This window comes from Calidris pugnax, unplaced genomic scaffold (genome assembly GCF_001431845.1).
Source record: "Calidris pugnax isolate Ruff unplaced genomic scaffold, ASM143184v1 scaffold171, whole genome shotgun sequence".
NCBI classification, from domain to species: domain Eukaryota; kingdom Metazoa; phylum Chordata; class Aves; order Charadriiformes; family Scolopacidae; genus Calidris; species Calidris pugnax.
In genome coordinates, this window is record NW_015091064.1 from 12,283,341 (window position 1) to 12,306,981 (window position 23,641).

General features: G+C 42.6%; 1 protein-coding gene across 2 annotated transcripts in view; it reads left to right on the top strand.

The window, feature by feature from the left end:
* The window catches only part of KLHL29 (kelch like family member 29), a 338,750-nt gene that overhangs the window by 79,640 nt on the left and 235,469 nt on the right, over window positions 1-23,641 (top strand). For both annotated transcript variants that reach the window (XM_014956895.1, XM_014956896.1), the window contains exon 2: window positions 3,655-3,960. In XM_014956895.1, the coding sequence (XP_014812381.1) occupies window positions 3,700-3,960 (261 nt within the window). In that variant the 5' untranslated portion in view covers window positions 3,655-3,699. The remainder of the gene's footprint in view (window positions 1-3,654; window positions 3,961-23,641) is intronic.

Genomic DNA, 23,641 nt, shown 5'->3' on the forward strand with positions numbered 1-23,641 from the left:
TATGTCTACATTGTGGTTTTATGGATCTAATGTAGGGTAGACATATCTGAGATAGCTTTAAGCTTATCTGCTCAAGAACTGCCTTCTGGACGTTACAGCGGGGAGCTTTGTGCTAGCTGAAAAATCGGCCCCAAAACTGAGGCTGATAGATCTATAATTAGCCAAGGTTTAGCTGGGGCTGTGACTTCAGTGCGGACAGCACTGGGAGTTCCCCAAGTCTGAAAAACAAGGTGAAAACCTCCTTTCTCTTCCTTAGTGTGAGAAAAATGCATGCATTTGAATGTTGAGGAAAACTTAAGCTTCCCTTTAAAAGGGAAAACGTACAAATTAATTGTAGCTATTGATATTGGTATTAGTAAGTATCAAGTATTGATCTTCCTCCTTCTCCCTGTCTCCCAATAGAATGGTTGGGGTTTATTTTTGTTTATTCTTAAAAAATAAAAAAAATTCCAAAAGAATCCACATCTGGAAAATTTCAGCTTGAAAGTGGGTATTTTGAAACAGGTTAACGACTGGGTCAGGATGAAAATGCTCGTACATCTTTGATTCCAGCAGCTGCTGCCCTCCTCGCTCTTGGTGTGTTTCCACCGGCCTCCGTCACTGCCGCTTCCCAAGATGGTTTATGCTGCCCCGTGTCAAGCTCTGTGCAGAGGAATGTGATGAATATGCTTGGCTGGGGACACACTTTGTTGGAGAAGTTTTTCTTATGAGTACAAAATATGTTTAAGGCATTATTATGATGATTATGCTCCTTGACAAAAATAGCCTAGACAAAGCATAAACACTGGATCCAAAAATCTATTTAAAAATGAGCTAGCCTGTTCGCGAACCATTTCTTACCTCACCCAGCAGCTATTTATGAGAACATTTTATATTGTTTCTAATTTTAAACAATTAATAGCGAGCACTAGCAGTTGAATACTCATTTATTAGATGGTTATCCCCTCTGGTTTTTCTGCACATCTTGTTGCTGTCAAATATCTTTGTACCCAGCCAAAAAATGACATGTTGAAACAAGCAGTGTGTATTTAATGCAATGCGTAGAAAAAACGTGACGTTCGGCCCTGGCTTTTATTTTTTTATTGGAAATACCATGAAATACAGTCGCTGGACAAAGAAGTGAATTTGCTCGTGAAGAGGGTGGTGGTTTTTAAGTAAAATTCTTAATGCGTGGCTTAGTGGCAGGCTTTTTTCTTGCTTGTTATTGACGTAATTGCCTGTCAGTCTCATCTGATAGTAGAATTGCTGGGGGCATGGTGTCTTGGATCGTGTGGCAAAAACTGCTAGCTATTGACTTACGTGCATGTGTGCCTCTGCTCTCCGCTGAATTAAATGTCAGATATACTCAAGTGTGTGGGTGGGTGGGGGAAATGTGATTTGGTTCTCTCTGGTTGCCTTGTCAAGGAGTACACTAATACCGCTAATGGAGATCCTCGAGCTCGGGAGGAGAAGGGCATTCACTTGACAGCCACCATCCAAACAGTCAAAAAAGATCGCTTCATACAGTGGTGGAGGCCATGGGGATTTAAAAAGAAACTTCTCCAAAGGCAAGGAATAATAAAGGATGTTTTGAAATTGCAGCTTGCAGTTTACAGTCTCCCTTTTTTGCCTGGCGTTGCAAATGGTTTATGAAAAAAAGGAAAGGGGTTTATACCTGTGGAATTTCTAACCTGTAAAGATAGTATCGTTAGGTACTGATTTTGTTCTGAGATGGTTGACACTGGAGGAGAAACTTGCTTTCTTCATCCCTCCAGAAACAAAACGGTCCTTTTTCACTGCACTGTCTTTCACAGCACTTGCATCTCTGGTTTTTGCTGTGTTCAGTGTAGAGCTGGCATTTCCACGTGGTCCTCTGGAAAATATGAAATGAGCTTTCTGAACTCAACTATCTAACGGCCACAAAAATACAAGAAAGAAGATTCTAAGTAAATGTCAGTGAATCTTCAACCCTCAAATCATCAAGTCAAATCTTGCATCACATCCTCCTGAAAAAACAGCTGGCCATGTTGCATTAAGAGGCATGTTAATTTTGTGGTCAGCATCTACGACACTGCTCTGTGATTCCCAATATATGCTCTCATTGGAGGTGCTCACCCCTGCAGAGGGGCAACAGAACCATCACAAATGCAACTTCTTAGGAGCTTTGGTTCAGCCCTCTGGTGAAGATAATGATTGGGGAGGGCATCTTTTTTGGTTTTTAATACATTTTTATATTACTGAATTTTTAACTGAGAAAGAGTTTTCTTCATCTCAAGCTAATAGCTCTCTGGTGATCCAGGTGAACCTTTAATTATTTAGTCATAATAGTATTTTGTTTTTCATTTCCTTTTGAATTTCTTCCAGGTGAGTAACTACTAATGTTGTTGATAGGCACAAAGGTTTTTGCTACTTCTAAGTAATATCTCTCTGAATTAGTTCCTTATCTTTAAGTTTTTCTGTGAGTTTAGTTCCAGCTCCCTCCTCAGCCATTATAAGCAGATATTTTTATTCTCCATTTTTGTGTCTAAGAATTTGTGAAGCAAAATTGCTTCAACTGACCTGATGTTATTATTGCAAAGAACTTGTTGGATCGTCTGATGCAAATAAAATAAATCAGATGCTGCAGCAACCTAGATACACATTATTTATTTATGGGAATAAATGTATTTAGCATTTATTTACACAGTTCTTCAATTTCAATTGCTGTAAACTTTCACTTAGTCTGAACACTGCTGGGAAAATAGCATTATTGCCGCCATTCTGCAGGTTAGGAGACCTTGTCAGGAAGACTTAAGTAACTGCTTTAGGCTACGTAACATATATAATTATCAGAACTAGGATTAGATATTGGGAGTCTCCACTCCCAGCGTTGTGTGCAGACGTCTTGCTCCAGGCTGATAAAATCTATGGATAACAAAGACTGAGGAGGTAAGTAACGATAAGGACGGGATGATCACACAAAGCGATTTGGTCATTTGATCATTTAGGGTATATTAAGTGTTTTAAGTCTAGCCAGAAGCACAGGAGGAGACAGGACATGTTGGCCTACCCTGGAGAGCAGCCACACTGTGGAGGGCTGAGGTGACACAGGGTGAACTGTTGCTGTAGGAGCTTCCAGTGAGAAGGCCTAACACAAAGGAGGAGAGGGGCCTGGGGGAAACAATATTCAGCTTTAAAAGTAGAGAAATAATGGATAGATTTTGCAGGTAGGCTTTGTCCCTTTGGTCTTCAGGGTTCATATTTGGTCACACATCAGGTGCAGAAAAGAGCCACAGAAATGATCTGCAGACTGGTGAGAAAACTGCAAGACAGAGCTGTTGGAAACATTTTCCTGCTATCAGAAGATTTGAATGATGATTTTCTGCTTATGTGGCATTTCGTAATTTGTGTGTTCTTGCTTGTTGCTGGGGAGATTGGGCAGATGGTGTTTCCTCAGGTGAGAGGGATTGGTCCCCCCTCCACCTGCTGGTAGTTGTCCAAACTCTCTCATTTGTGTTCTAGAGTAACATTTACTACACCCCCTCTCTCTTCTGCTGACATCTAGCTGGGAAAAGGGAAGAAAGGGTGCTCTCCTAAAGCAGAGGAGGCATAGCAGGAGCTTGTCCTGGTGATGATAGAGTACAATCGCCGTGCTGGGACCTTATTCCTAACGCTTCTTTGGTTTTCACTTTTCAGGCAAGCTCTCACGTTCCCTTTGAGAAGAAGCTGCCCTCCATCGCCATGTCACGGCACCACAGCCGGTTTGAAAGAGATTACCGGGCCGGGTGGGATCGCCGGGACTGGAGCTCCAACGGCAACCACGTCAACAACACCAACTGCAGCAGTGCCCCCAGCACCAACAGCAACAACCGCCCCGGCCTGCTGCCCCTGCCCATCGTCCCCTCCCGCCTCCCCACCCCGGCCACCGCCGCCTGCACCACTGTCAACAGCGATGTCATCACGAGCCTAGTAGCCAACTCCTCTCCAGCTTCAACTACCAAAGTAAGAATTTAGCTTTTTGTTCCCGGGGTCGATGTGTTGAAGGGGTGTTAAAAACAGAGCTTCATCTATCCCTTTGCAAAATCTCATGGTATAGCCAAGAGAAGGAAGAATAAATTTCTGTGGGCAATCTATTTTTTTTTTTTTTTATTCTTTTGTGTGTTGTGCATACACTACAGTAGGTCATTCTTGCTCCAAGACTGAGGGTTCCCATGCTCCTGAGAGGCCCAAGCAGAGTAAATGCTTCTTTCCTTTCAACACTGCCAACATTTGGGCTTTCTGTTGCTTTCCCTGGAACCTGTGGTTCCCACTTTGGCATTTTGGAATGCTCTTGTCTGTTGACTGAGGTGGAGCTGTGGTTGACAACAAGTGGATGTGGTTTTCATCCACAGGGAGTGGAAAGTGACCAAAGGGCATAATTTTAGATGAATGGTGTTTTTTTCTTCTCTTTAGTTGGTACTTTCCTGTAAGGTTTTCAAAGCCTGGTTCTTAGTGCAGATTGGAGTCCAGCAGTGGGACTGCTATAACCAGGCGCTCTCATTTGTGCAGAAATGCACACTAAGGAGTAAGAAAATGTTAAGCGGCAAAGAATTGAAATCACTAGCAAACCATTGGGCTTTTTTGTTCTAATACATAATTGGAGGGAAGAAGGTGAGTTTTCCTTGTTTTTTTCAAATGTTTAGCTCTTAAATCTGCAAAGTGCAGGTTGTTATTCCAGTAGAAAGTTGGGGGTTCTTTCTGCATGCAAATTCAGGTAGAACAGCTGGGGAATAGAAAACCCTGGCAAATTGTAAAGGTGACCACAGCATTAGCAAAGTGAGCCAGAAGCACTGCTGGTTTTCTTTTTATGATATTTAACATTTTCTTTCAACTTGGTTTCATTTTAATAACTGCAAGTGCCAAATACAGCAGATGCAGACAGGGGGAAAGGAGACAATAAAGTTATTTAAAGTAAGCCAAGAGCAAGCTGAAATTTTACTGCAGTACCATTATTATATTGATTTTTTTCACACTGTAGAAAAACAAGGTCAATGCTGCAGAAGGAAACATTAGGCTGAAGTTTACAGTGGGATTGGTTTTAAAAAATTTCCATGGCATCTTCAAATTATTTTCATTTGAAAGAAGCGAATCAGATTCCGATCAAAACATATTTAGAGTTCTCCAGATGCTATCCACAGATAGATGCATTTCAATCATGCTTTGTCTGGAGAAGATTGAGGCAATTTTGGAGCCAAAGCAGTCATTTCGTTTATCATGACCTTTGTTCCTGGGTCTACTTAGAGTCCAATGATTGTCTGGGGCTGATCAGCCCTTCTCCCAGATGTTCCTAACAATTTTAAAGCATAGCAGTGCCAGTAAACCATGTGTTTATTGGGGGAGAGGAGGCAGGAACAGCAAGTTAAATGCCTTTTGATCATATGTTCAATGTGAACTGTCTTCTAAATTACCTTATTAGACAATTTTCTGATGATTTTCATTAGTTAGAATGTTTTGGCGTGAATAGATCAAAAGCAATAAATAGACAAGAATGGAGGTAGCATGGGACACTTTTTGCTCTGAGAACTGTTAATCAACTGTGTAATCTCCCATAAAATAAATGTGTAAAAATGCATACGGTCTTTGCCCCAGCCTTTTCTTTTGAGAATCAGCTGAACTGCTCTAAAAATTCAAAACTGCATGTACTAAGGAGGAGAAAACTTTGAAAGAGAAGTGAGGTAGATAGGATGAACAGAGATGTAAGGGTATGGTGCCTAGCAAGCTTCCAACTAATGATGTGGAACGATGTCAGGAAAAAACATCAGGTGCTCATACATACTCATGTTCACCCCGCCTGACTCCGTCTCTCTCCTTCATACACAGCAGAAAGACACTTGTGGTTCACAGTGTAACCAGCCAGTGCCTTCCCCTTCTAGAAACCAGCTAATGGTTAGGCATAAAAAATTAAATCCGTATAATGAGAAAATCACTAGTCAGAAGGATAACGCGGTTGCTTGATTTATTTTAAAAAAACAGGAATGTGCTGAGTTGCCTTGAGCTGTGGAGAGGTCACAGTCTATTCTCTGCAGCCTTTTTGTGAGCCTGCTTATGGGGTACCAGCTCATGGGGGGCAGGTGTCATCTTAAGCTGAATTTCTTAGGAGCAGGATATCTGATTGCTTAGCTGCTCTTCTGCAGTCTGAACCTTCCCCAACATCGTGGCAGATGTCATTAGAACCAGTGGCAAGAGGGTGCCCCACACAAGAGGTGACAGAGTGAATAAAGAAAGTAGTCATAGTGTTATGGAGCAAGAAGATTGAGAACCTGATTCTCCTTGTGTGATAGTTCAAGGATATGGGTACAGCACAGCCTCCAGGCTGAGGACACAGAGGACTCTCTGTGTCATCCAGTTATGTTTTGACTTTAGTGTATCTTCCTGAGTTGATCTGAAGATCTTGGAATTGCAGAGGCCAACCTTCCATCTCCCTTTATTTGTGTTCCTACTAATTAATTATCCTCCCAGGCAATTTTTTTTTTATAAACCGTTTAGTCTGTCTTCAAACTTTCGGTCCTTGATTCCTCTGGTTTCCAGCTCTTCACCAGTCTTAGTACCCTCCAGATAAATGTGCATCTTTTGGATCCCTGCCATACTTTGTTTGCCTCTCAAAATATAGGTACCAAAACTATATGTATCCTTTCAGCATCAGACTCGCCATTCCCTTGCATTCCCAGATAAAACTGCTCCCTTCCTCTGTTCCCATGTCTGCACAGCTCCAGGATTTTTGGCCAAAGTGCTAAGTCAATAGCTATTAGAAATACATATACATGCCATCATCCTCCATTACATGTTATCAGAGTCGTAATCTTGTCAAAGACTGAAGTCTGTTTGACAAGGTCTGTCTTCTGGATATGTGCATTGGCAAACATTGGCCATATTCCTGCCCTTCAGCTCCCAATTAATGGAATCCTAAAGTGACAAATTCAAAATAGAGGAAAAACCTTCTTTTCTCTCTGCCATGTAACTGGACTGTGAAACTTGCTGTGTTGGTGATGGAATTGGTCATGGAATTCATAGATAAATGGTTTTAAGGACCACTAGACTGTCTAATCTGGCTGAACCATTTGGTCTTTAAATTATTATGTAAATGTATGTTAGATTAAAGACTTCACCCTGAGTTATGTGATATGAACAGAAAAAGCATTGGAAGGGAGAGAAAAAATTGATCAAATTAACTGTTGGAGAGAGGTGAAATCATCTTCAGAGGGAAGCTTAAGATATATAGCACCAACTATGAGGGGGCTGGGTTTGGTCTGTGTTTTTATGCTTCTGGAAGAGCTTTTTACATCCTTCTGTGGAGGGCTTTAGAAGGATTTTATTGCTAATTATTAATGTGTAGGAGAACTTTAGAACTAATTATACTTTGCAGACCTTTGAAATTTATTCTCAAAGCATACCTGTAACCTTCTTAGCACAGATGCTTTGGTACAAATCACACTTAGTGGATCTGCCACATTTAAGTGGTTATGGATGTTTGGTCTGAGTTATTTAAACAAAAAAGCTGTGTTTTTCCTGAGCTCTATTTTTTGCTGAACAAAATGACGGTGACACTTTGCACTGCTGCAGCCCATTTCATCAGAGGCTGCCAGGAGACATCAGAAAAGCGATTTAAACCTCAACATCCTGTAAGAAAAAGTTTAATGTTGCACTCCCAGTATACCAGCAGGGAAGCTGAGGCACTAAGAGGTAGGGATTATTGGTTTTTTCTGCTCATTTCTGTACCACTGTGAGCAAAGTTCCAGCCCTTTCACTCAATTTGGCTTTTCTTCCCTGGTGCTGTATCCAAAGCGTTGGGCCACAGACCAGTACCCAGAGTCAGCACAGTCTGAAGGGACAAGTCCTTTGCCAAAGATACTTCCTCAACCCCTTGAATGCCTGAAGGAGTCGATAGGAGAGTGCAGTTCCTGCCATTAAACTGATGTACTTGGATCAATTTGTCACACTCTGAGCCCAGTCATGTATGATGATTGAGCTCAGGTTTGGGTTTGTGCGCGGCGGAATTTTGGGGTTTTTTTCCTGCGGTGAAGTTATTTGTTGGTAGAAGGAAGCTATCAAAGAAATCCATATAAGACTGCAGCACTGCTTAAGATATTGGCAACAAAACAGTCTAAAATTCATTTAAGGATGCTGCACACCATTCCAGCTATGTTTTCTGTTCATCTCAGCAGCACCTTCATTCTTTGTTGCTTTTCCGAATTACTTTGCGAGTTACTTGTACAATTTTCTCCATCAAAGCTCCTGTATCACAGCTTCAATTTAGAAGTGTTGTCATGGGCTGTAATTTGAAATTTTATTACCAAGAGATTTTTTGGTTATAGAACATTTACTTTTATCATCTCTATATTATTTTTAAATGCCTGAAAAGATTGATACATCAACAGAATCTGTGCAACGCCAGGCGAGATTTGATTTTTTTTTTTTTTTCAACCTTAATTTTAAAACCTCTTTGCTTGGAACATAAATTGATTCTTAAGCCTCCACACACTTAATGATTTGTTATTCTCAAGGTTAAACCTATGACAAATTTTATAAAAATGCCAGTCTTCAGTTTAGATAAGATTTTCCCTAGTTGAGCTCAGGGATAACTATATAGTCTTAAGTCTTTAAATAGCATAACTGAGATGTGATCCTGGCCTCCTGTACTTACAGTCCTCCCGCGGCATTTAAGACTTGTGTGTTGCTGCTCCTGTAGTTGTGATCCCACTGTGGTGAACCACAGTTATGGTGTGGGAGAGAAGACAGAGATGGTAAAGCATTTGTTAACCTCTCTGGGAAGTCAGGCAAGGATTGCAGGGGAAAAATTCGCCCCCACTGTCTTTGTCTCCGCGCATCGCTGCAACCAAATAGCGTTAAAAAAGTGCGTGGGGAGGGAAGAAAATTCTGATGTTAAAGGAAAAGCGAGTCAGTGTGGCTGAGGAACTCATGGTAAAAAGGAAAAGTGGAACAGCGAAGTGAAATGTTACATCCTTCTTTCCTTTAAGGTCCAAAAAAATTTAGTTCCCTCAACAGCAGTCTGTCATATGCAGATGATTTGCTGTACGTTGCAGAATTTGTGTTGTCTCTTCTCTTTCTCTCGCTTCTGAGGTGATGATTTGCTGAGCTGGTGTATGGCTTCCACAAATATTTAAAATATTGATTAAGCAGAGGAAGAATAAACACGAATTGTTTTTCAAGTTACGCCTTATGTTGTACATGACTAATTACATACAACAATTTGCTCTGCAACGGTAACTGAAATTTATGTACTCTTTTTATTATAAAACATAAGAGGCTTGCATAAAGAGAGAGATTATAAATATTGGAATACAACAGTTGCTAGAAAACAGTCAGAACATGCCGTGATGAAGCATATAGGATTTGCTCTTCCAGCTTCTCTGTGCAAAGCTACTCTTCCACTCCCCTGAGGGCTTGTATTGATAGTTGGCATATTTTTGTCACTATTTCAGATAGTAGCCAGTCAATTCTTTGATCTGGACAGGATGTAGCAGTCCGGCCCGAGTGCAATAGTGGCAAAAGCTGTGTTAAAGATCCTCCTGATCCTTTTGGCAAATTACTGGGATGATAAGTGAGGCTTCAGTTGCTGGATGTCAAATAGTGCAGCTGACTTTTTTCCAGGGGCATATTTTTGCCTGTGGATAATTTATTAAAATACAGCAATGTCCCGTTTCATTGGTAATCGGGATTATAGAATCATAGAATCTTCTAGGTTGGAATGTTTAAGATCATTGAGTCCAACCATCAACCTAGCACTGCCAAGTCCACCACTGAACCATGTCCCTCAGCACCACATCTACCTATCTTTTGAATACCTCCAGGGATGATGATGCAACCACTTCCCTGGGCAGCCCGTTCCAATGCTTAATAACCCTTTCATGAAGAATTTTTTCCTAATATCCATCCTAAACCTCCCCTGGACCAACTTGAGGGCATTTCCTCTTGTTCTATCGCCTGTGACTTGGGAGAAGAGACCGACCCCCACCTCTCTACACCCTCCTTCCAGGGAGTTGCAGGGAGTGATAAGGTCTCCCCTCAGCCTCCTCTTCTCCAGGCTGAACAAGCCCAGCTCCCTCAGCCTCTCCTCATAAAACTTACTCTCCAGACCTCTCACCAACTCTGTTCCCCTTCTCTGGACACACTCCAGAGCCTGTTACCACTTACGCAGAGACTTCTAGTGTATATGAAGCTCTAATTATGGCAGAATATTACATGAATGTATAGAAATTTAAAGCAATGCCAAGAGTATGTAACACTCGACAGTTTGTAACAAAAGACAAAGACAGGTTTTCCCTGGCACCCGAATCACGTTCTCCTGGTTCTCTAGGTTTGAAAGTTCAATAAATTTTGCACAATCTACCTTTTGAGGTGACACACCATTTAACTGGAGCACAGCTTCCAGACTGTGCCTTCTGTAAGGAGTCTGCAAGCAAGGAAAGACAGCCAAAGTGTGTGACGTTGGCAGTGATGTGTCATCACACCAGCCCAGCTTGGGTGGAACCAGCACAGTTTACCACAAAAAAATATCTCTATAGTATCCTCCTGGTATCCCCAAATAATTTTGAGAGTTGCTGTTGAGGAATGGACATAGCTTGTACCAGGAATGAGAGGAGGAAACACAGAGATTTGATTGTTGGCTCGGAAACTTTTTTTTTACTTATTACAAATTGACCAAAAATCTCTGTAAATTGAATTTAGCAATGACTTCTGCTGAAGTAATCATATTAAGCTACTATGAAAGCATCACAACTACTGGGGGGTAATTGTGCCCCCAAGGGACAATAGGGCAAAGTGAGATCAGTGGTGGGTTCCAAAACTGATGTGTTGAAGTAGAGGAACCAGTTCTTCCCTTCGAACAAACTGGAGAGATGCTTTGGGCAGTTTTCAGACTCCTCTGTGATGGCTGTTCTTAATGATCTGTGGCCCTAGAGAGGACTTAGTTTCTGCTGATGATCTGTCACTTCCTCTTACCATCTAATTTTAGTGTTTTTTCTCAGATGTATTTGTACATATTTTTCATAGTGTAAAAATTGGAACATATAAAATGTGGTTTTAGTTTGTCAACTTTTGCGGATACTTTATTGGACTGAAATTGGTCTGAAAGCCCCGGCATGCTAATTAATCTGTAAAGTCTTAAAAAGCTGCTTGGATTTTCTGACTTGCAATGTGTTTATCATCTGTTGAAAGAGCTAAGAGGTCTGGCCAGTTTCTAGGCCCAGTTCCATTTGAAGATGAAAGGCAGCATTTTTGAAGCACTAATTGACATAGCCAAGTACTTACAAGGTCACAAACACGACAGCTTTGGATAAAGAAAAAGGAATATTTATAGGCTTTGGCACTTTGATCAAAAAGTATCTTGACTTCCAAAAAGGATAAATATCAGTAATAACAGTAACCTAAACAAAGTGTGCGTTGGCTAGGATTTAAGCGCTTGATTCTTTGAAATGATTTAGAGTTCTTTTTATTTTCTTACTTCTTTCTCATCATTACTTCGTTTTCACGTGCATTAGTTGCAGATTATCCATTAAAAATTCAGCAGGATTTATCCTTCTGCCATTCAGGAGGCATGGGTGTTTCATTAGAAAATTTGTCCCAGCCTCCTGTCAGGCTAAAAAAGCTTCCCTGAGAGCTTTCTTGCCTGTGACTTGCTGTTGATTTCTAGAGGTTTTATTTTCAAGAAGCAGTACTTGTAAAAGAGGACAGGTTGTCTGAGTTGTAGATGCATAACATCCTAAGGTTGGTTGCTGTCATTTAGGAAAATCTTCCTATTGTCACCATCAAATGTAGCTACTAAAAGAATTTTACAAGGAATCACTTTGCAGTTTCCTATTATTTTTGCTGTTAATGACTAACTTTCCAGATAGGCCCTGGAAATTATTTTCAAGAAAGCTGATCCTTTCTCAACTAGGTAATTTCTGATTTTGGTGTTCCATGAAGAGGTTAATGATGGCAGAGAAATCATATAGGGAGGGATGAGTGCATTAAGGTATAAATTGGGTATGGAGTAGCCCAATGCAAGCAGTTTGTAGAAGGCTGCAGAAGTGGTTGGGTGGGATGTCTCCATACCATTTTTATTATAAGTAACAGGAAAACAGTGGTCATTTTTAAAAGCACAATTTAAATGCTTGTCAGAAGGAAAATAAATTGTTTGCCAAACAGATAATATTTTCTTGATGGCATTGGTTTCCTCAAATTGCTGATTGATTTGCAGTTTTCAATTTACAAGTTGCTCGCAAAACAAATGAACCAAATGAATAAAAAGAAGGAAAGAAATAGAAGGGAGCTGAGCTTCACCTCTCCCTGTGATTTCTATGGGCCTTGAGTTTCTGCTCGATACAACAGTTGTCTGTGTGATAGACATAAAAATAAATTTGGCCCTGGGAGTGATAAACAGTGCATTAAACTCTGCTCCCTGGCTCCTTGTACTGCTGAACGTTGCACCTGCGAAGGCCGGACACAGGCTGATGCGCTCTGGGACGTACCGGGAAGCTTGGATCAGCCCGAGCCGACGCTCCAAATTGACATTAGAATCATAGAATCATAGAATCATTGAGGTTGGAAGAGACCCTTGGGATCATCGAGTCCAACCATCTACCCTACTCTACAAAGTCCTCCCCTACACCATATCCCTCAGTACCGCATCTAAACATCCCTTAAACACAGCCAGGGATGGTGACTCCACCCCCTCCCTGGGCAGCCTGTTCCAATGCCCGACCACTCTTTCAGTGAAAAATTCCTTCCTAATGTTCAATCTAAACCTCCCCTGTTGGAGCTTGAAGCCGTTCCCTCTCGTTCTATTGTTAATTACCTGTGAGAAGAGACCAGCACCAACCTCTCTACAGTGTCCTTTCAAGTAGTTGTAGAGGGTGATGAGGTCTCCCCTCAGCCTCCTCTTCCTCAGACTAAACAGCCCCAGTTCCTTTAGCCGCTCTTCATATGATTTGTCTTCTAGGCCCTTCACCAGCTTCGTTGCCCTCCTCTGCACTCGCTCCAGCACCTCGATATCTCTCTTGTATTGAGGTGCCCAGAACTGGACACAATACTCGAGGTGTGGCCTCACCAGTGCTGAGTACAGGGGCACAATCACCTCCCTACTTCTGCTGGTCACACTACTTCTAATACAAGCCAGAATGCCATTGGCTTTCTTGGCCACCTGGGCACACTGCCGGCTCATATTCAGCCGCTTGTCAATGAGAACCCCCAGGTCTCTTTCCTCCAGGCAGCTCCGGCCACACTTCCCCCAGCCTGTAGTGCTGCAGGGGGTTGTTGTGGCCCAAGTGCAGGACCTGGCACTTGCCCTTGTAAAGGGTGATTAAAGCAGCACCACCGCCCTGTCTACAATCCTGAAAATCCTCTTGAAAAAGTGCCCAGACCTTTAAGAGGAGCACAAAGATCTTGTGACTCGATGGCATGAAGGGTAGGCAGCCTGCGCTGTTTCAAGGGAGGGTTGCTCTGTCAGTGCTGCAGAAATAGTACCAGGACTCCCGTTACAGCAGGGATGCTGAACTCCGCTCCATCCCGTCGGAATGACACGCGCAAGGTGCAGATATCTTCTGCATAAATGGAAATGCGGTGACTCACCATCTTGTGAGTGGGCAAATCACAGGCTTATTGTCAGTGCCTGACAGAGCACTGCAGGGGAGACCAGGAAAGGAATTTCTCACCCTTTTTCCTGACTCTAGTTTCACTCTCAAGAAGCAGCTCCGACAGAGATTTATAATCCACCATTACTTTTCAAGGTAACATGTAGAAGCAGGATAAACTTGCAGCTACCCAAGTTATTTTATTGGGTTTTCTCTTGGAATTTAAAGCATTACTAAACATCCAAGTGTTGGTTAACTGCTCTTGCGCTCTCTTCATGGATGAAATGGGTTCTTTTCGGCAAGCAAAATGCAAATTTTACTTTGGTTTGGAGGAATTTTGTTCTGAATTCTCCCAAAATTCAGTCTGCCTCTTCTGTTTTCGGTTGTTCTCTGCTTCTGTCAAGTTGAAATATATGTGGTTGTTACCCACTACAATTTAGCGTCACCAAACTGGTTCACTTTGGAAAACAAAGCTTGTAGAAGGTCTGCAGAGAAATATATGCTGTCTGTATAGTGGTGCTTGTGTGTAAAGTGATATGCACCCACTGTATAAATAATAAATAATAACTAGTAATAAATTCTTCATATCATAGCGTTATTTCTTACTGTTTATGTTCCCAGTTCTTTTATGGTAATCCTGAAACAAAGCACTGAGAAATATGTGAATAATATTTACTACTGCTAAGTTGTTGCACAAACATGTCAAGAAAGGCTGTGTAATTTGAATGTTTAAGACTATATACTGTTTATGCGATAATATTATATATAATTAAAGTTATCCTTTTATCCCAAAGGAACTCAAAGTGTTACGCAAAGGCCACACATTCAAAACCACTGAAGTAATGCATCAAGGTACATTTGTCAGCCAGCAAGTGGAACACTCCCAAAGAGCGACGCTGAGCATGATTTGACCACGTGTTCCCTTGCAAATCCATATTCTTTTTCAGAACTGCCAGTCTTTGTAAGAGGAGCTGTGCTGTACAAGACCCTGCAGTGCCCCCAGAAGGATCCAGTTCTTCATCAGTGACAACCTCCTGTTCTCAAAGGAATTGCTCAACCAGTGTGTGAAAGCCAAGCACACATGGCTGGAAGCCATCCTGCCTGAACAGGGAAGTCCTGGAGAACCACAGAACGGTTGAGGTTGGAAGGGACCTCTGGAGGTCATCTAGTTGGCAAGGGACATGAAGAGCTGTAAAAGGGGAGCCTGTAAATATATAGGCAGGAAAAGGAACATGGGGGGTTGGTGCTCAGTGAGTTAAGCAATGTAGTCCCAAATGGATGTAGGAGAAGCAGAGATACTCATGTCTCCTTTGCCTTCATCTTTACTGCTCTCAGAGTCTCTCAGGTCCCTCAGCCTAGCAGTAGTCTGTGGGAGCGAAGTATGGCCCATGGTAGAGGACAAGCATGGGGACAGGGACAAAGGACAAGGAATGGACTTACAGACCATTTAAGTTAACTGAATGTACACAAGTCCATGGGACCAGAGGATACATCAAGGGATACTGAGTGAGACAGATGAGCTGATGCCATTTGGAAGTCACTTATTGTCATCCTTCAAAGGCCATGGTGATCAAGGAAGGTTCCTGGTGACAAGAGAAGACAATGCTCATGGCCGTCTTCAAAGAGAGCAAGAGGGATCCAGGGAACTATGAGCTGGTCAGCCCAGCCTGAATGTCTAGGAGGATTATATAGCAAATCTTGCTCGAAGTTATTTCCAGGTGCACAAAGGACTAGAAAGTGACTGGAGCAGCCAAGGGCAAATCATACCTGACCAACCTGATGGCCTGCCATGATGAGACAACTGTGTTGGTGGTCAAGGGAGACCCTTGCGTTGGTTCACTACAAGATAGGTGGAAGACTGGCAGGACCACCAGGCTCAGGGAGAGTAGATGGCAACTGTTCAAAGTCCCACTGGCAGTAGGATGAGTGGTCAATATTAGGGGTGATGTTATTTAATATTTAATAATGAACATTGCAATGAATACACAAATAAGAAACTGAGGGGAGCAATAAATATGCTAGAGGGCAGTGCTACCCTTCAAAGGGACCAAGATGAGCTGGAAAAATGGCCCTAGTACCTTCATGAAGCTCAGCAAAGGCAAATGTGAAGTCTTGCACCTGGGAAGAAATAGTCCCAGGCAGCTGTACAGGCTGAGCAGCAATGGGTAGAAAGCAGCTTCGGAGAAAAGGACTTGCAGGTCCTCATGGAGACCAAGTTGCAAATGACTGGCAGTAGCAGTGAAGGCCAACCAAATGCTGGGATGTATTAGCAAGAGAGTAGTGACCAGTTTGAGTAAAGTGCTCGTTCTCCTCTGTCACTTCTGTGACTACCTCTCAAGTACCATGTCCAGTTTTGGGCTCCCAAGCGTAAGACAGACACTGACATACTGGAACGAGTGCAGTGGAGGTCCACCAAGATAACTTGAGGACTCGAGCACAAGACATAAAAGGAGAAGCTGAGAGCTGGATCTGTTGAGCCTGGTGAAGAGAAGGTTCAGGGTGAGTTTGATTCCTCTTTATGCCAGTCTAATGGGACAGTATAAAGAAAAGAACCAGATTCTTCTGAGAAGTGCCCTGTGAAAGGAGAAGCAGCAATGAGCACAAGTTACAGCAAGAGAGATTCTGATTACCTATAATGAAAATAAAAAATTCTTAGTGCGGGGTCCAAAACTGGAGCAAAGACCCACAACAGCTGCAGAATCTCCACCATCGGAAACACTGCAAGGTCAGCTGGACATGACCAGGAGCACAGTGATCTGACATCGAAGTTTGCCTTGTCTTGAGCAGGAGTGGACCAAGTGATCTGCAGAGGTCTCTTCCAACCACAAGCATTCTGTGATACGATCCTGACATCATCTTAGAATTTAATCACCACTTCAATATGCTTCACAAGGCAGAGGTGTTGTCGGTTTGCTTTAAAACAATACCCAGAATCCTCATTGGCCAATAAATGCCAGAACTTTGGCTTTATTTTAGGTCTTCTGAGCCTAACTCCTATCTTGGCATAGTCATCACAGTTTTGTTTTTGAACAGCTTGTTTCCTTTAGAATTTCTGCCTCATGCTGGGTTGGACTAAGACTGAATAATTTATCTTCCTTTTCCTCAAAAGCTGAGCAATAGTTATACCCCACGTGGATTTGAGACATTATTCTCTTTCTAAGCTTCCATTAATTATCTTTATCATCCCTGCTTTTAAAGGTCTAGCATTTATCTTTGCAAGGTTCTTCAAGCTGGATTATAGAGGAAAATTTTAGTGTATTAATTCCATTCGCTCATGAGGTTTTAAACTCCATTTCATAAATATTTTTTTCACTGCTCTCAATAATTCTTCTGATAGTTTTCCTGTGACCAAAGTGTCTGGTGTGTAGAATTGATGGCTTTTATACACATGCATAGTTATCTCAGAACGTGCTGCTATGATTAAGACATACACACATATACAGTTTTTGAAGACAGGGATCACAGATACTTTGGTTGCCACATACAAAGCTGCCATTCACCTTGTTTTTTCAGCCTACTTAGAAATATATACTGCTTTACAATAAAGTTTAATTCTGGAGCAGTGCAGGAGAATGCTAGTTCAAGCTTTTTTTAGATGTTGTCTAAGCTATGGATTGTACAGCCATTTCAAGTTTTCAGTACATCCATCTTGATTTGCATCTTCATGTTACGCAGATAATTCCTGAGTTTTCTTGTAAGTTGCCTTTGTTCCCATCACTGCTTTGTAAAGGGTCAGGGCAGCAAAAGCCCGGTGTCAGTGCTCTGCAAAGATTGGAGCATGCTCTTTCATATAGTGATACAAGTGGACCCTTTTACAATAACCAGAAGTAAAGGAGTAAAGCAAGACACCTATAAATTCATCCAGACAGACCCAAGCTGAACACTTCACTTTGTGTTGCTCCTCTCTTCCTTGTGGGCTGCGTTGCTCCTCGTGTTGTGGTGGGTGATTGTCCCATACAATAGGGCAGCAGAGCCTGTGGTGGAGGAGGATACGCTGAGGGCTGACTTTGCTCATCCTGGAGAAGAAAAGGCTGAGAAGAATGCGATTTCTCTCTTCAGCTTCCTAGTGCGTGGTTATGGAGAAGATGCTACCAGAATCTTCTCAGGGGTGGACGACAGGACAAAAGGCTATGGAAACTGGGGTTGTTATGGATGCCCCGCCCCTGGAAGTGTTCAAGGCCAGGTTGGATGGGGCTTTGAGCCACCTGGTCTAGCGGGAGGTGTCCCAGCCCATGCCAGGGGGGTGGAACTAGATCCTTTTTGAAGGTCCTTTCCAGCTCTAACCATTCTGTGATTCTATGGAGAAGACACTTCTAGTTGTGTCTTCTCAGAGGGGCACAAAGAGCAATGCACACTAAAGTCAGCAAAGATAATCCTGGTTAGAAAGAAAGAAAAAATTGCTCACACTGAGAGTAGCCAAACAGTGGCACAGGTGCCCAGAGATATTGTTGCATACCCTGAAGTTATCCAAAAGTCACATGAACAAAGCCTTGAGCAATCCAATGTAGTGTTAGTCTGCTCTGAGCAGGGGATGTACCTGGTGGCTTTCAAAAGCCCCTTCCAATGAAACCAGTCTGGTTATGTTCTGGTAGTGAAAGCCTGCAAAGAGTTGTGGAGAGGAGTCTTTGAGAAAAGTCAGTCTAGATTCTCTTGAAAAGTTTGCTTCACAGAACAGAGGTGGTACCTGCTATGCAGAGGTAATTATGGAAGTCACCTTGACCTTGGCAAGAAGTCTGCAACGCCAGTCTTGCTTGCCTAGCCTCCTGGCAAGGAAGCATATTTGCCCGGCCACAAAGACATTTTGGGTCATTCTTTTCATATGGAACAAAGAAGGTGGTTCAAAAACAGAGATAAGGCAATTGCAGCAGTTGTTGAGTCTTTTTGTATCCAACTCTTTGAACCAGTTAAACAAAACTTAAGCAGTGCTGCAAAGTTCGTGGACGAATATATGCTGTCATTCATTTATCATTTCGCCTTTCTACTTCACTCTCGACATTGTTGTCCTTCTCCCCCATTTTCCATTAGACACTAGATTTAAAATCTTGTGACACTTCCCACAGCGTATCTGGCTGCACTGGAAGCGCCATAGGTTGCTGGCAACCACCATTGAATCATGGGTAAGAAATGCAACAGATTCCGCACTTACCACAACTATTTTGACCTTCTGTTGTTTTGGCAAATAGGAGACTTTGGTGGAAATAAAGCCGTCTGGAAAATAAAACTTGAGGAAAAAAACCAGAAGGATAAGGAAGGGAATCATGAAAATGCACAGAGATTTCAAATTTGGTCAGATACTCTTACTTCTTTTTTGTGTGTCTGTTTTCCAGCCAGCTCTGCTCACAATACAACCGCATTTGGCTGGGTCTACGCTAGTAGATTAAGCGGTGCCAGGGCACGGGCCCAGGAGCTGGAACTTGACCATCTATACCATTAAATTGTTAGCACAGGCTTCGCCTTGCGTTCGGCCTCGGCCAGCTACTGCTGTCATAACCAATTCCCAGGCAGGGCTTGGGGATTAGCAAGGGCCAGCAGCCGTTCCCAGTCGGCAGTTTGGATATAGCCACCTTGTTTGGGAGGGTAAAGGTATATAATCCCATGAATGTGTCCAGGCCATGTCATTTGGCCTCAGAGCTGTATAACAGGTCCTGGCCCTGTTTAGTTTTCTAGTTACTGGGATGCCTTTGTGTTTGAGGCAAGTGTAATTGGTTTTACTTGACTCCACAGTTTCATACTTGACCGAGTTGTAGCTGAACAATGAGGAGCACGAGCACATCTCCACTTTGTCTATTCTTTCAGCCAATGTACCTGTGCTCTCGTTTGCTGTGGTCTGTCCCTACTGTAAATTGTCTCAGAAATAGAATGGTTAGTGAATCCACTTTCCCATTATGAATAGAAATATATGGTCTAAGAGAGTCTAGAAGTGTGTCTTCTAGGGGCTTGTTTCAGCTGTTTTTAAGAAATCTTTGTCATGGTTTTGTACATGGGTAACCAATTGCTGACAAATTCAGTTTCTGTGTGAGAATGAAGAATATGTTCTGCAGATGTTCCTGGTAGCAGGGAATGATTTTTTATCTTTTCTGTTGGATCTGGGAATAAGAGAATGTGTTAGATATTGGATGGATGCTGGCATAGGGCTAGTATGAAAGATCACGTTAACCATTAAATGTTGAAGTAGAAATGCCTCTCGCTACCTGCACAATTGATTTTTCACTTAGTAGACTGTCTATTCTCTTCTTTTCTCACCACAGCATTAAATAGAAAATAATACTGCTTTCTGCCAATGAAGGCCAAATAAACCTGTGATAGTTGCCAGGACTGGGGAAATTCCAAGAGTATGGTTGTATCCTTTTGTCCTGCCCTGTTTTCATCTCACACTTCCATTTCCATCTGCCTGAAATACAATTATGCACACATCTTGATTTTTTGGAGATAAATGGTGAATGCCTTTTATTAACAGAAGTTGCCTGTTTACATGAGCCAAGAGCTCAAAACTGCCTCGTTGGTGCATCCTTCTAGAGCTGCAAGAAGAGACACCTGAGGTTTTGCTTTACCTTCAGCATTTCAGTCATCATGTGAACTAAAACTAGTGTTCCCACAAGTGGCTCTCACAGACCACACACAGCCTCTTGCACATGCCACAGCCTGTGCAAACAAAACTAAAGTTGCATCGTTCATGGGAGGGTGTGTGTGCGTGTGTGTGTGGGTTTGGCCTTGATTTTCAGTCAGTGCTGACAAATTTGGAGACTTTTCAGTGCCTGATATTTTACCTGAAGTATTTATCGCAGCGTCTGTCCACTGGTCCGTTTACGATGGCACCTTGACAGAAATCTGTGAGCATAAGTTGTATTTTCTTTCCTATGTAATACATACGTTTCAATGTATGTATTCCCCCTCAGAAGAGGCTGTAGAAACAAAGCTTGATGCATCTCACCTGTGATGTTATTTCTGGAGGAGCTCTGGTGACTCACTTTCTTCATCTCATCAACCATAAAAATCTGCCAAATCTACCATACCTTTGTAGAGGAACAGTTTACAAGTCTATTTGATGAAGAGCTTAGGGGTTAATAGTGGGGTGTTTTGTTAGTCGGGTTCAGTCAAACGCGAGGCTGTTAGCACTGGGTGGCTGTTCAGTGCCCTTGGAAATGAGCTTCTGTTTCTCAGCTCTTTTCCCTTTGTGTTTCTGCTTCATTGTGTTTAGTGCCCTGGCTGTTCGCTTTTCCTTTGGAGGTGAGTGTTCCTGGACAGAATCAAAGTACAGAGATGGAGCAATGTGCAAATGTGCGTACCGCTGCCGAAGCTCTTTTACAAGAGCTGGTCTGCTTGGAGAGAGAAAGAAATGCAGTTGCAGGAAGCGAATCTAAATAAGCTCCCACTCCACCTTTTTCAATTTACTGGAGGAAATATCTTTCTTCATATCATTTGACTTTTTGATTGTTAGATCAAATTGAACCAGTTGGAATGAGCCTCAGTCATCAGAACAGAAGTCCTGAAAACCTCTGTTTAGCTGCTCTCTGGTCTCGGTGCAATTGCTTTGCTTAAATTTGCTGTAATAACCTTTTAAGAGTCGTGTACCCATTCTTCACAGAGGACCCTGCTGTGCATTGTGATTATGTTATCTGTTGCCTCCCTGAATGTTTAACGTGATCAAAGTGTCGTGTTGTGGGGCTTGGTTTTGGGGGTGAGTTTTTGTCTAGGTCTGTTATTTCCCCTCCTTCCACAAGCTTTTACTTTCAAAATATAAACTTCCATTGCTTGTTATCTATTACTCTCTGTGTGTCAGTCCTTCTTTTCTTCTTTTTCTCCCCCCCCTCTTTCCTCTTTAAAGTATCTGCTTAGTAAAGTATTGAACAGGCATGCTGAGTAGCTCTGATAATTAGGTAATTTGAATTCGGGGATGGATGTTAGATGTTAAATCGTGGGCTGGAGGCTGGTTGTGTTGGAAGGCAATGTATTCTGTGGCTGGGTAGGAGGGAGTTGAAATGCCCTTTCTATCAGCGCCGCTCTCCAGCAGGGCCAGGGTACGGCGCGGGACATGGACGCGATGGCGTGGCCTCCTTCGCCCTCCTTCTCGGGGAAAGCGGCAGATGTTGACAGTGAATATAGTGAAGTGCAAACGGGCAAAATAATGAACTGAAGTGGTAGCTTAATGGAATTATTAATGGGATTTGTGTTCAAATAGTGAACAAGGATTGGTTTTTATTAACATAGGTTTTACACATGTAAACTTATGCGAAAGATTATACTTTTCCTTCTCCGGTGGAGTGTTTATAGACTGTGCTGTATGCGCAGGGTTCTCCGAACTTCTTTAAATATTGCCCTTTCTCCCACTTATCTCACGGTGCTTCTCAGTGTGTAGCACTCCATATAAATCTGTATAATACACCCGGAGATTTAACTGAACAGCGAGGCAACCTTGAAATTAAAACTGAAGTAGTAGGTGTTCAGTGGGAGTTTGGTGTTTGCTTGTTCATTCTCACCAGAATAAAAGGTGGGAACATGATGGAGAGCTCAAAATGCTAAAGTGCAGCTCTCTGTGAGCTGCGAGGCCTCTGCTAGAAGTGGCTTTATACCTACGAGGTGGTGGTGGAGATGTCATAATTATGAGCTGACATTTAAAGAAATGTCAGAAGCATTCAAACAAACTCCTGCTTGGCTTCCACCCATGTATCTTTTTGTGTCCCCAGTCCTGCCATCTGTTATCCCAAGGACTCCAGTTTTGATTACCTTTTTGTTTGCTTATCTGATAAATGTTTTGTTTATCCTCTATGCCTGGCCTGTGCTTCCAGAGATTGTTTGCAAGCCCCTTGCCCTCTTTGTATGTGGATTTCTCCTAAAGAACTATTTACCGCCATGATGCTGGCAAAAACTAATCCTGTGATTATGGCTGGGCTGTGAGTATTTCTGAATGCATCTGTATTTAGAAGCAGACTTTGCCAAATACCTGTTTGGAGTGTGTGTACAGAAACAGGTACGGTATTACTCGATGTTGTTACCTGTCACCTATTTACTTGCTTGTGTTATTGTCTTCACGCGTCGTTTTCTTGTCATTTTCAGACGTGAGCTCCTCAGGGCAGGGACCGTGCCATTCCTGGCATTTGGGAAGTTCTTTGTAGCATTTAATGGATTTTTATTGCTACATGTCTTTTGAAAATCAAAGAGAAATGCTATACTGGCTTTCTGCCCTGGTGGGGCAGGGAAGGTCTGTGCGAAGTTCATCGGCGACCATTAACAAAGGCTTCTTCCAAAGCAGCTGCCATACTTTACTGGTATTAGTGATAATGTTAAAGAGTGTTTTATGCTGCTAATCCTGGCTCAGCCCATAAAAGATAAGAACAGTCATCAGAGGTGAGACTCTGCATTCACAGAGCTCGATACTGTGCCTCCAGTGGGAGATTTACATTGTGAGTATGGGTGCTTCCCGGGGAGGCAGTTCCTACAGCCTGCAGCTTGGGGATTTCTTCAACCACACGTGTCTTTATCTGTCAACCATCTAGTAAAACACAAAGTATAGGCTTGCCTTCAAGCATGCAAGTAGCCCCATTGACCTCAGGATGGGTATTTTCACGCCGTTTAGTATGTTTTTAATTGTTGAGATGCATTTTTTACTATGAGGGTGGTGAGACACTGGAACAGGTTGCCCAGGGAAGCTGTGGCTGCCCCATCCCTGGAAGTGTTCAAGGCCAGGCTGGATGTGGCCTTGAGCAACCTGCTCTAGTAGGAAGTGTCGCTGCCCATGGCAGGAGGGTTGGAACTCAATGATCTTTGAGGTCCCTTCCAACCCAAACCATTCTATGATTCTATGATTCTATGATTCTATGATTGAGACTTTCCTGTGGAGAGATATCCATGGCAGGTAGCTGCTGGTGAGCAAAACAAGAGGAGCCGGAGCGTGCTTGGGTCTGCCTGGTCATTAAGAGCTGTTCTCATTAGGGAGAATGAGTTCTTCAGACACGTCAGGATCTGGAGGCATGCACAAGAGGACCAGGACTCAGCTCATGTCCATTCATCTTGCATTACCTGGCCCAAATGACCAAGTAATTTCCAGCTGGGCAGAGGAGGGAAAGTCCACTGAG